This window comes from Carettochelys insculpta, chromosome 3 (genome assembly GCF_033958435.1).
Source record: "Carettochelys insculpta isolate YL-2023 chromosome 3, ASM3395843v1, whole genome shotgun sequence".
Taxonomy (NCBI): domain Eukaryota; kingdom Metazoa; phylum Chordata; order Testudines; family Carettochelyidae; genus Carettochelys; species Carettochelys insculpta.
In genome coordinates, this window is record NC_134139.1 from 86102196 (window position 1) to 86115603 (window position 13408).

The following is a 13408-nucleotide window of genomic DNA, read 5'->3' on the forward strand; positions in this document are numbered from 1 at the left end:
AACAAATCATTCAGCTCTTAAGTCAATGTGCATGTCACAATTTTTAATAAATACGGTACTTTGTTTGAGAAGGCAAGAGAAATATTTCGTTACATTTTTTAGTTAAAAGTATTCAAGAAATGGAAAAGAAAAGAAGAGTGAGTTATGATAAACTGAATCGATAATGGATGCCTCATAAAAGTGAGCCACAAGTGGCGAAGTGCAGTGCAAGGATGTCTCTCACGTTCATGGTATAATTTATTGTTTCACTGATACTGTCGCACTTTAAAATATAGATTTTTTAAAAAGAAAAGCTGAAAAGTAAGTACCATGCATAATTAGCTGAATAATAATTTCAAATTCTATAGTAGTCAATGAAATTATCAGTTATGTCAGTTAAAACACTTTGTTTTAATACAGTTTTCTATTCATGAATAGAAATTCTGCCAAGATGTAAAAAGAAGGATCCTTCCAGAGGTAAAAAGGACTGAAGAGGAGTAAAATCACAAAAGTGCTTCATACATTAGTATTAGCAAGTAATGAGTCATCACAAAATTATAGGTATTTGAACAGTCACATCTGTTGAAATTTTAATGAATCCTTTAAGCATGCAATTAAATTATGCACATTTTTGAAAACTCTGATTATCTTCTTGAAACCCTATTTTTAGTATATTTAGTGAGAAGACCAGCCTATTTTTAAAATAATATTTCAAGAGAAATTGTTTTCTGGAATTACTGGTCTAAAGCATAATACCAACAGCTGAAAATCCTCACTGTGGCAGCCTACAGCATTCATTCTTTCAATGAACCCATGTGGTACTGTGCAAGTTATTTAGGGCAAACATTTCGAAAAGTATCTGCTAACTTTTCATATCTCACCTTTATACATGACCCCAGAAAAAAGAGATGTCAAAATTTAAGTGACAACTTTGACAACGAGAACAACAAGAAGTCCTGTGGCACCTTATAGACTAACAGATATTTTGGAGCATAAGCTGTCATGGGCAAAGACCCACATCATCAGATACATGAGTAGGGGTGCCCACAAAAGCTTATTCCCCAAAATATCTGCTAGTTTATAAGGTGCCACAGGACTTCTTGTTGTTCTCGAAGATACAGACTAACATGGCTACCTCTCTGATAACTTTGACAATGTCACCCTAGCCTCCAACCTTCATTTTTTAATTCCCTTTCGCCTTCTGTTAAAATAGGAAAAAAATTTCTTATGTAAGTCTTGCAGATGTTGTAAGAGTTAGTGTTTGCAAAGTGCTTTGAAGACAAATCACAACTGTATAAATATGAAGCGTTATGATAGGTAACTGAGCATTCCAAGCTGGGAGGAAGATATAAATGTAATCCACTTTTTACATCCACTGTCAGACTAGTGTAAGAAGACTTCCATTTAAATGTGAATCAAGCCTTTTGTGTTAAACTGTCTGTATTTTTTTAAATCAGAAACTTGAAGAGAAAGAAACTCACTTGCAACTGAATGTCAAAACTTGTAGTTCAGAGGTGCTTAGCCACCACCCAATTCCCGCACCACAAACAACAAAGATTTTGCTGCAGCAAGTACAAGTGTAAACAGAAGCCCACTTCTGCCAGCAAAGCAACAGCCACTTGTGTGGGCTAGAAGTATTTTGTTGGTAAAAATGCTGATAGATAGCATTTACACATCCCAACTTATAGTGACAGGGTTGTGTTGACAGAGCCTTATTGCTAAAAGCTGCGTAGTGTAGACAGGCAAGCCTGAGCAAGGTGTGGTAGGTGGAGAAGGGACGACTCCATGCTTTTAGAAGGGGTGAAGCTGGTGCAGCCGTGCTGTCCGCATGCCACATGGGGCTCCAGCAGCAATTTAAAGGGCTCAGGTTTTACAGTAATGGCTGCTGGGAGCCACAGACCCCTTTGAATTGTCAGCCCTGGTGCAGTTGCCCTTTTTGTCCCTCCCTCTCAGCAAGCCTGAGTGTGTACATAACCGAGGAGATTGAAACAATGGTCTGAATTTTTGGAATTCTATGAAAAGCTCACAAGCATATTGGAAATGATAGCACTTTGAGACTGGTTAGCTGAAAAATAGCAAACTAACACCACGGTGTATTAATCTATATTGCATTGACATCAGCAAGTCAATACAGTCATCTTGTTAGTTAAATAATGATTTGCATGACTCAAGAGGAAATATTGCTGTATTTCTAGCCTGAAACAGAAATGTCTCTTTTGCTACAATATCAAATCGTGTTTATCTAACTTTTTATACACCATCACTACTACAGTTGGGTGAGCTTTTTAGCATATCTGCTTTCTGCCTTTCTCCTTCCATTGAATAGGTATTTGGACTATTTCTCCCATATGTATTATTTAGTATTAAATTTTCCAAGAGCCAATTTTTATATGAGCTGCTCATTCTTCTAATCTATCTAGATTACTGTGTGTTATTTCTATGCTCACCGGTATTTGCAGATCCATCCAATTTAATATAATCTGGACATTGCACTATTTTACATTTTACTTCTCATGGACGATTTATTAAAATGATAAATAAAATAGAAATTAGTATCAGCATCTGTGGTATCCACTGACTACATGGCCCAAACTTGATATATTGTCATTGGTCCCTTTCATGTGCATATTATTTTTCAGCCAGTTTTCAATTTACATGACATTGTTCCTGTTTTTTAATTGACAGTGTCCCCACCTCCTTGGCTTAGCAGCTTTTCTTAATGAAGATGTTAAAAAGTGCTTAAAAAGCAAGGGAAGAAGGAGTGAATAAACATACATCTATTTTTCATTTTCAAAAAAGGGGGTTTTCTCTGGTCCCATTTGCTGCCAAATATCTGACTTTATAAATTACAACAAATTAGCATGACACCGAGACTTTTTATGGAAATGAACTCATTCCTGTAAGTTTTTATCTGCTTTTAAGTGGTTTGAATTTTGAAAAGTATTCAATTTATAAATAAATTCATTTAAGACAATATTTGGAAGTAATGCACATGCAAAGTCAGTAAGTATTGATTTCTGTTGGTCAATACCAACCAAAATCATTACCAAATTAAAAAATATATTAGGCACTTTACTCACTATTGTAGGTGAGAGGAGACTCTATGACAGAGAAAACAAGAACTGCAATCAAGAAGAAAACTACATCCCTCCAATTCCGGATAGGTGCCAACATCATAATAACTATGAATCAACCATAATAGCAGCTCTTCTGCGGCAATTTGCATACAAGTCATTGATTCAACAGAGAATGCTTGGGGAGAGGGGAAAGGATACTAATTCGGATGCAGTCACCTCCTATGTTCTACCTCAGGTTGCCAACAGTCTGATTACAGAAACCCAAACACCTTACCCTGCCCCTTCCCAGAGGCCCTGCCTCATGCCCTACCCCTGCTCACTCCATCCACTCTCCCTCTGTCTCTTGCTCTCCGTGACCCTCACGCACTTGCACTTGGATGGAGGAGGAAGTGGGTGTGAGAGGCCATGGGGGTTCTGGGCTGGGGGCATGGGGTTTGGAGTGTGGGAGGGTATGCCAGGCTGAGCTTGGGGAAGGGGGTTAGGGTACAGGAGTGGGTATGGTCTCTGTCAGGGAGTTTGGCTGTGGCAGAGCCTGGGGTGCAGGAGGGGGTGAGGGGTGCATGCTCTGGGAGGAGGCTTAGGATTTGGACTGGGGTTTGGGTATAGGAGGGAGTGCAGCCTCAGTGAGGGAGTTTGGATCTAGAAGGGGGCTCAGGGTGGTGCAAGGGCTTGGGGTACAAGAGGGTTTGGGATGTGGGAAGGGGTGCAAGATATGAGCTCTGGGAGGGAGCTTAAGACTAGGACAGCAGGTTGGGGTGTGGGACAGGGTCATGCTGTGTGTTCCAGACAGCTAGTGCTTACCTTGATTGGCTCCAAGTCCTGGTCAGCAGCAAAGTGGAGCTAGTGCAGGTTCTCTGCTTGCCCTGGCCCTGAACCACTCCCAGAAGTAGCTGGTACATCCCTTCCTGGGGACCCTACGCTGGAGCGGGAGCAAGTGGCTCTGTGTCCAGCCTCTGCATTCAGGCTCTATCCCTGTACCTCCTATTTGCTGTAGTTCCTGACCAATGGGAGTAGAGGAGTCATTGCTTGGAGTAGAGTCAGCACAAGGAGACACCCATCTACCCTCCACCTAGGGGACACAGGGAGGAATGTTCTCAGGAGACAGCAACAGCCTTTTAAAAAGTGAACAGTAACATAAAAATATGAGATGGCAAAACCGAAAAGAGTCTGTGACTGCCTTTGATGCATAATACCAAGTATTATAGCAGCATCCAGGGGGATGCTCTTTGCCAAGGTAAACTTAAAAACATAGGAAGAGTTAACTTTGTTACAGCAAAATCTAGTTTACTTTGGTCTCTATTGAAAAAAAAATCCACTAGGTAGTATGGTGTTTCCAGTTGATCAGATGGTGGTCAGACACTCACAATCCAGCAATGTCATAAAATGAACATCTTTCATTTTCCATTTTGAAACTGCAAATTACAAATGGCAAAAGGCAACTCAACAAACTACCCATCCAGAATACACCTTCTGGGAGTGCAGAAAAAACAGAGCTCTGTAGTAGTTCCAAATAAGATGGCACAGAGGGGCCATTGAATCTACATGTTCACGTGGGCTTTATCTCCTCAAACTTCTGCATATTCCCATGCACTAAGACCATTTACTTGGGCTTTAAATGGGAAGGAATGAATTCCAAATTCCAGGGCCCTATTCAATCTAGAAGAAAGAGGTTTAAAAACATTCCTTAACATGGCTTTATTAAGTTTTAAACACTACTTAGCACCTTTTGTAGAGAAGATTTAGTATGTTTAAAACCATGTTAGATAGTTGTAATCCTCCACCAAGTCCATTGATGAGGGGGAGTGGGGGTGCAAAGGGGAAGTTGCCCCAGGCCCAGTGTTTCAAAGGGCCCCGGAGCTCCAGGACCTTTTGAAGTGTCACAGCAGCACTACTCCTTCTGTGAGGAAGTTGGGGAGGCCACCACTGCAGTTCAGACAGCACTAACTGCTGTTGGTCCCACCCCTTCTGCTCTTGGTTCTGCCCCTTTCAGAGCCCCCCTCCCACCTTGCCATGGGTCCCATGCAGCTGTTGACACTGCTGTCCTCCACTGACACTGTTTTCAAAGGAACATTCTACCAGTGCATATTGGAGGAAAACCAGAATTATGGTTAACATTCTGCACCCAGGGCTTGTCTAAATATGGAATAGCTATTCTGCTTTAAATTCACATCCTACCTTATTCTAGAATAACTTTTATGTGCAGCCTACCAATCACAAACTTAGAGATAAGCTTATGTATAAATGTTTACAGGTCAGTGTTTGCTTACAAGACAGAACAAACCCATCTATATACATATAGCCGGCCCACTGATCACGTTTCATATACATCTCAGGTTTTTTTAGCTAACTGAAGACTGCTGTGACGACTCCAACCGCAGCTATAATGAAATGACTGAATGATCAACATATTTTTCCTCTATTTTATCATTTTATAATTATTTTACATCATATTTTAACAATTATTAAAAATTAAATACTGTCTCTTTCCTGGGAAGTAAGAACATCCAAAAGTGTTTTCCTTTGTCAGACCCAATTAAGTTTTTAAGACACTCCTTGCATTTGCACCACTGAAAAGGTAAGCTCACGAGTTAAATGAACTATGATATGCATTACGTATAAACAGAACAAGAAAAAAATAAAATAAAGCCATGATACTATGTGGTTTCATCAGGACTAAAACATCTATGGAAAATGTAACATAGTTTATTTCTTCTCGGTTTGTCCTTGTTTCAGTTGAAGCGGCTGATACATGCAAATAAATGCAACAATGCAGTTTCTATATAGCGTTTTCTGGAAAATCCTCTTCCAAACATTATATTATGAAAGGCAACATATAATTTTATTTATTAATGTAGTTCTAGCAAGCTCTCTAAAGGAAAACAAAGAAGACTAGGAAATATTAGATCATTGTTTTCATGATTAGGTGGATTTAGAAGTTAGCATAATGGATGAAAATTATTACATGAGTGCGTGCTTGTATTTCAGATATGTGCCAGGGCTTTAAAACAAAGAGGAAATTATAAACCCTACCCCCACAGCTAATAACATGTGTATGAACACCATTCTCCTCATTCTGCCCATTGTCTTGCAACAATGGACATCATCCCAACTTCCAAGACCCCTACCGGATCCCCTTGTAAGGCAAGGTAGGAATTAAGGAAATCCTATCATCCACTTTGCCCACTTTTCAGTGTGTGCCTTAAACTATGCAGTAATCAATGGCACAATTTGGTTTGCAGACTGGGATTAGGAACAGCAGAAAGGAGTTTGATGATTTTGCAATCTTATCTCTCGCTGACTATATTATTATGGTCTAATACATTACTGCAGAAGTTGGAGGGAGAGGGAACCAAGAGGGCCAGGAGAAACATGAACTGTGAGAAATGAGAAAGCCTTTCCCGGACTATAACTGGGACATCACAGCACATTGAACATAACCTGTGACAATCCAGGGTCACTTCATTCCAACACAATTAATCTTTCCGACAGTGGAAACAACTTAGTCAGTCTAGACATTAAGATTTGCCTGGAAGGTTGTCTGTATATAAATGGTCATGGTTACCAGCCAAACAATCCCTAGCAGCATCTCTTGACAAGATAGTTCTAATGGCAGAAATATGTAGGTCAAGTAGCAATTAGAATAAGGTAAAAGTAATTGGAATCTCTGAATTTGACATTGTGAGGCTAGAAATTGTAATATCTCAGGTAACTGATACCTAACAGAAGAAAATGCTGAAGACCAGTTTAAGGCTAGTTAGGTCTCTTTATGAGTTTAGACTCCATGAGCTAGTTTAGAGCAAATGAGCCAAGTTCTGGAAGATGGCATGGCCAATCAATCTATCTCCCAGTTTGAGCGGAAGTTGGAACCTCTCAGTTTTCACTCAAAACGTGGAAAAGCTGTGGTGAGAGGTTGGCTGCAGGTTCTGCTTGCTGCAAGAACTGTGTCTTGTTTCCCTGTACTGATTCAATATTTATATGCAGTAAAACTATAGTTTTCCACATTTCCCACAAAGAAGGTGACCTTTTTTAAGAACATAACAATGGTCATACTGGGTCAGAAAATAGGTCCATCTAGTTCACTATCCTTTGTTCTGGCAGTGGCCAATGCCAGGTGCCCTAGAGGGAATGAATAGAACAGATAATCATCACGTGATCCATCCCTTGTCACCCATTCCGCAAACAGAGGCTAAGGACACCATCACTGTCCATCCTGACCAATACCCATTGATGGACTTACATTCTACCATTTAATTCCTTTCTGAACCCTCTTATATAGCCTTGGTCTTCATAAGAATTTGTAGACTGATAAGTAAAAAACTGGATCCAAACAACCAGTAATTAAACTGCTTATTTTCACTTACCACATTACAAGCCATATTCTTCTCTCATTAACATCAGTGAGATGTGAAATTCCCCATCCTTTCATTGAATTAACAGAGCTGTGTTTTTAAATTAGTATCATATTTGACATGAATAACTCAAATTCTTCTACAAATCTGATGTATTTTTCCTTATGCATATCATGCTCATCCTTGTGTAACTATTATTCTGTTTCTAGAAAAATCTTATTCTAGCCCACTAAATAACACAAAAAGTAAAGTAATTCTGTGATAACAAAAAAAATCAAATAGCAGGAGCAGGTTAAAGATCACCATTCATTTTTCAAATTAAATTTAAAAACCTGCTCTAGTTACTTACAAGACTGGCAAGTTTTACAAATAACATCACTGAGCCTTTTAGAGAGAAACACAGATGCATTAGAATGGAGTCATTAGGCAATACATTTATTTTGAAGCCAATTAACCTTTTGTCAGAGAAATGTCGGAGACGTAATGGCTTCTGCAGTGGAGGTCAGCCTCTAACAGGGCCACATATGACAGCGATTACACTGCCTGACATATGCTGCAGACGGAGAGTACAGCCATGGAATGAGAATTTGCCTTCGTTTGTATTCTGCTCTGCATTTCAAGGGAGCAGGCAATCTTGACCTATCCATTTAGGTAATTAAAGCTTCCATTTGGAAGTGTCCTGCAGGAAGGTGAAATCTGGGGAGATAAATGGCTGCTGCTCACTGTATCCAGCCACTTTCATCGTTTGATGGACTGCCTGAAATAGGCTGGGTTGCCAGGTTTTCATAGAAATAGAGATGAATTGTCAGGAGACAATACTCTAAGGTAAAGCAACTCTGTCATCTTCCTTTTTGCAACATATAATTTAATTGTTAGCCAAGGTGGATGGCTGACTCAGGGGCCTTTCTCTAATGGCTTCCCCACCATCTTCCATTTGCTGAGAAATAACTCCAGTTTATTTACTTACAAGCCAACTTTGTTTGGCAATGAGATATGTCACTTCAATGAATGCCACTGGCTGTTACAGCTGTGCCCCGACTTACCTTCCAGGCTATTTTGTTTCCCCTTGTATCATGCTCAAGGGCAATTGGGAAGTCTCCTCGCTCATAAAACTTGCGAAATGCTGTAGGCTTTGTTGGTCTTTCTTTAAAAGCTCCTGCAACTGGGGGTCCTCTTACCTAAAAATGCATAAACAAAACATACTGTAACAGTGTTTTTTTTTTTAATAAAAATGCTATTGTTTGTGTAGAAACATTTAGGGTTTACAAGGAGTTGATAAGATAGCAGGTAGTACTGATTTCACTCTTCCCATGTTATACTTCTTGCAATTTAAATGTTCCATTAGAGTTTTCAATAGACTTTACAGGAAAAGAAACATTACTCATAAATGCAGATTTAGAATTTTGCATATTCTGTGGGTATTAATAGGGATTATGTCTTTGTTTGACCATCCCATGAAAATTTGTCTTTTAATTTTCAACTCTGACTTAGTTTCTGCACCTTTTAAACACAGAGATAGTACTATACACTCACAAGTTTTACCATACCTTGCCTATTTTAGTTTAATTTATTTTTTCTTGTAAAGCAGTAAAAATATAAAGCATGAGTTAGGTGTAAACTATCTCATATCAGCATCTAAAAGAATACTCTCCTGACTTTCTATTTGCTTTAATATGAAAATAAAACACAGATTACTTCCCATTTGCTTTCTGGCATGGTGAAGGGTAAGATACACATGAATACTAGCTATGTTTGAGAGGTAGAGGTTTCTAAATGTCCTTAAATATACAAACAGTGTGTTTTTGGACAAATAGATTGCAAACGGTAGCTGTGTCTACACGTGCACGCTACTTCGAAGTAGCGGCACTAACTTCGAAATAGCGCCCGACGCGGCTACACGCGTCGGGCGCTATTTCAAAGTTAACTTCGACGTTAGGCGGCGAGACGTCGAAGTCCCTAACCTCATGAGGGGATCGGAATAGCGCCCTACTTCGACGTTCAACGTCGAAGTAGGGACCGTGTAGACGATCCGCGTCCCGCAACGTCGAAATTGCCGGGTCCTCCATGGCGGCCATCAGCTGGGGGGTTGAGAGACGCTCTCTCTAGCCCCTCAGCTCACTGGTGGCCGCGTGGAGCGGCCCCTTAAAGGTCCCCTCCCCCTCCCTTCCTCTGCAGGAAGCTGAGGGTACGTGCAGGCTGCAGCCTGCACACGCAGCCAGCCTGCACCACCCTCAGCCCCACAGAGCTGCGATGGCTGCCCGGCAGCCCCCCCAGCGCCCCCAGGGGACCCCCCCCAAGGGGAGCCAGGGCAGCCAGCCCAGCCAGAGGGGCAGCCAGGCTGGGAATCGGCTGCGGGGCCCCTCCTGGACGGAGGCCGAGCTGTGGGACCTGCTGGGGCTCGGGAGCGAGGAGGAGGTGCTCCAGGTAATGGGGAGCAAGAGGCGGAACGCGGATGCGTTCGCTCGGCTGGCCGAGGGCCTGGCTGCCCGGGGTCACCCTGCCCGCACTCCTGACCACGTCATGAGTAAGGTCAAGGAGCTGCGGCAGGGTTATGCCCGGGCCCGGGATGCGGCCAGCCGATCTGGGGCCGCCCCCGTCACTTGCCCCTTTTACAGGGAGCTCAGGGACATCCTGGGCTCCCGGCACACCTCCTCCCCTCCGGCCACCCTTGACACCTCGGCCGACGAGCCCCAGCAGGCCCTGCAGCCGGAGTCCGCCCTGGAGGAAAACCCCGCACCCCGGGGGCCCCCCCCCGGAGGCCACCCCCAGGACATCGCGGCAGGAGGAGGAGGAGGAGGGGGGCTCCTCCTCTGCAGAATCCAGCCTGCAAATCCTCCTCCTGCCATCCCGGAGCAGCAGCAGGGCCTCCGCCCCCCGGGGATCTCCGGACTGACAGGTAGGTACCCCCCTCTGGTGGACACCCCTGGGCTTGAGGGGCGGGGGTAAGAGATATGTGTCCAGGGCCCCCCACATGCTCACATGGCCATGGCCCCAAGGACACCAGGGCCATGGCCCTCACCACAGCACTGCATCCATCAGCCCCTGCCCCCGCCCACCCCGCATGACAGTGCCATGCCCCATCCCCGGGCCAGGGGGAAGCGGAAGCTCGAGGGGCCCCCGGGAGGAGGGGGTGGGACACCCCGCAGCAGCAGCATGTGATGGAGTTGGGGGAGTGCCAAAGGGAGACTCAGGCTACATATGAGCAACCAGAGCCGAATGGCTCCCAGGGGCAAAGGAGGATCCTGGGGCTACAGCTGGCAGGTGACACCTCTGCCCTGAACAAACAGGAGGGAGGAGCCGAGCTGGCTTGGAATTGGGGGGCGAGGGCGGGGCCCACAGGTAGAGGCTAGGGGAAGGGAGAGCTGGAAGGCAGCCAGCCTGAGGAGGGGGAAAGCTGCATCCCCGAGGGGCACCCCGTGGGGTCTTCTCCCTACGACGAGTTGGAAGGACTGTCTCTTCCGACAGCTGGTGCTGTCACTCCTGGCAGAAACTGGGCATCTGTGGCCTAAGAAACCTCTCCTGCTGTCAGACCCTGCGGGGTGAAGTGAGAGTTGCTCCCACCAGGGGATGGGGTGCAGGGCAGGGGGACCCCTGAACCCCATCCATCACAGCAGCATCTCCCGGGGACGGGGATGGGGAACCTGCAACACAGGGCTGGGGGGACAAAGGCCACGGCTCGGGGCCCACACTAACGCCTGTCTCCATTCTTCTTCCCCCCCTCCTCTCCTGTGTCCTGCACCTGCACCATCAGAAGGACCGGAAGAGAGCGCCGGCGAGGCGTCAGTCGTCCCGGAGAGCCCTCCGGGACCATCGCTCCAGGGCAGCCCCTCGGCTGAGGACCGACCGGCCCCACGGCGGGCTAGACGGCGGACCCCGCGCCTCCAACCGCCGACAGCGACGGACCCCCAGCTGCTGGCCATCCACCATCGGCAGCTGGAGGTCGCGGAGCAGCACCTCCAGCTGCAGGAGCAGGCGCTGGCCTGGCGACAGGGGGCATGGGGGGCCTTCATGGACACATTTAACCATCTGGTGGACTACCTGGCCCCCCATGCCGCGCCATCCGCAACACCGCCCGCCCTGCCTGCTCCTGCAGCCCCACCACCAGCTGCTCTGCCCGTCGCCGTCCCATCCGCCGTCGCCCCGCCACCCACCGGTGAGGGCCAGCACATCGAGGGACCCCTGGAGTCAGCTGACACTCGCCGGCCACCATACCTTCCGGCCCAGCCCGCTCCCACCCAGCCACGGACCAGGCTGCGACCGCGGCGGGGCTCCCGGCCAGCCACGCCCAGTGCTGCGCTATAGGGGCGAGGGGCCCGGGACGTGGCCCCCCCCCTTGTATATAGTTGGACCCTGTTTTTTTCGGCCCCCCGTTTGCCCTGTCCCCCCCCATGTACATAGTTCTCCCCTTTATCCTCCCTGGTTTTCTTTTTTTTATGGCGCACAGTTGTTTCTTTTGTTGTATTGTTTTATTTTTGTACATATTGCTTTTGTTGAACGTTTGTCCCTACTTTTTGGTTTGCGTTTCACATATTTATTTACATAAACAAAAAAAAAGTTTCTGAAAGACAAAAAAAAAGTTTACGTTCAGCCACAAGTGCATGCTGTCATTTGTCCAGGACAAGTGGCGGGGGGGGGGGCGGTGGGGTGTTCCATGGTGTGGGCGTTGGGGCAGGAGTGTGGGGGAGGAAGGGGCAGGCAGTAGGGGGCCTGGGCAGAGTTCAACCCGTGGCCTGTTCATCAAAGTGGGCCCGCAGGGCCTCCCGGACCCGGGTCCCCTCTGGGTCCACCTGCCGACTGGGGGCAGCAGGTGGCTGGACGTGTGCCCTGGCGGCCTCCGCAGCCCAGCCCTGGAAAAAGGTCTCCCCCTTGCTCTCGACCAAATTGTGCAGGGCGCAGCAGGCACCCACAATCTGGGGGATGTTGTTGGGGCCCGCATCCAGGCGGGTGAGGAGACATCTCCAGCGTCCCTTCAGGCGGCCAAATGAGCGCTCCACCACCTGGCGCGCGTGGTTCAGGCGCTCGTTGAAGTGCTCCTGGCTAGCGGAGAGGTGACACGTGTAGGGGTGCATGAGCCACGGCCGGAGGGGGTAGGCCGCATCTGCGATGAGGCAGAAGGGCATGGTGGTGTCCCCCAGAGGGATCTCCCGCTGGGAGATGTAGGTCCCTGTCTGCAGCCGGTGGCACAGGCCCGAGTTCCGGAAAACCCGAGCGTCGTGGGTGCTGCCAGGCCAGCCCACGTAAATGTCCTGGAAACGTCCCCGGCTGTCTACCAAGGCCTGGAGGACGACAGAATGGTAGCCCTTTCGATTGAGGTATCGTCCGCCACTGTGATGCGGGGCGCGGATGGGGATGTGAGTCCCATCCAGAGCCCTGAAGCAGTTGGGGAAGCCCAGGGTGGCAAAGGCGGCGATGGTGGCATCTGGGTCCCCCAGCCTCACGAGCCTGTGCAGGGGCATGGCGTTGATGGCACACACAACCTGCAGAGAAAGCACATGGGACAGCACCAATGAGGGGTGAGCAGGGTGTGCGTGGCCCTGCCCTGCTCTGCCCTGCCCTGCCCTGGCCCCCCTGCCCTGCCCTGGCCGCCCTGCTCTGGCCCCCCTGCCCTGCCCTGCCCTGTCCTGCCCTGCCCTCCCCCCGTGGGTTCGCTTACCTCCATGAAGACAGCCCCGACGGTGGCCTTGCCGAACTGCTTGCCCACGGATCGGTAGCTGTCTGGAGTGGCCAGCTTCCAGACAGCGATGCCGACCCGTTTCTGTACTGTGAGGGCACGCCGCATGGCGGTGTCCTGGTGCCTAAGTGCGGGGGTGAGCCACTGGCACAGCTCCAGGAATGTCTGCCGGCTCATCCTGAAGTTCCTGAGCCAGCGGTCGTTGTCCCACTCGCCAAGCACCAGCCGCTCCCACCAGTCGGTGCTGGTGGGGTAGCTCCACAGCCACCGGTGTGTGAGGCGGGGTGGGGGGCGGGGTGCTGCAGGGGTAGAGGTTGAGCCCTGCTGCCCTG

The 13408-nt window shown here is 47.4% G+C and overlaps 1 protein-coding gene across 2 annotated transcripts in view; it reads right to left on the bottom strand.

Annotated features, from left to right (window-relative positions):
• PACRG (parkin coregulated) overlaps positions 1 to 13408 on the bottom strand; it is a 435595-nt gene that overhangs the window by 311256 nt on the left and 110931 nt on the right. For both annotated transcript variants that reach the window (XM_074990275.1, XM_074990276.1), the window contains one exon: positions 8449 to 8583. In XM_074990275.1, the coding sequence (XP_074846376.1) occupies positions 8449 to 8583 (135 nt within the window). The remainder of the gene's footprint in view (positions 1 to 8448; positions 8584 to 13408) is intronic.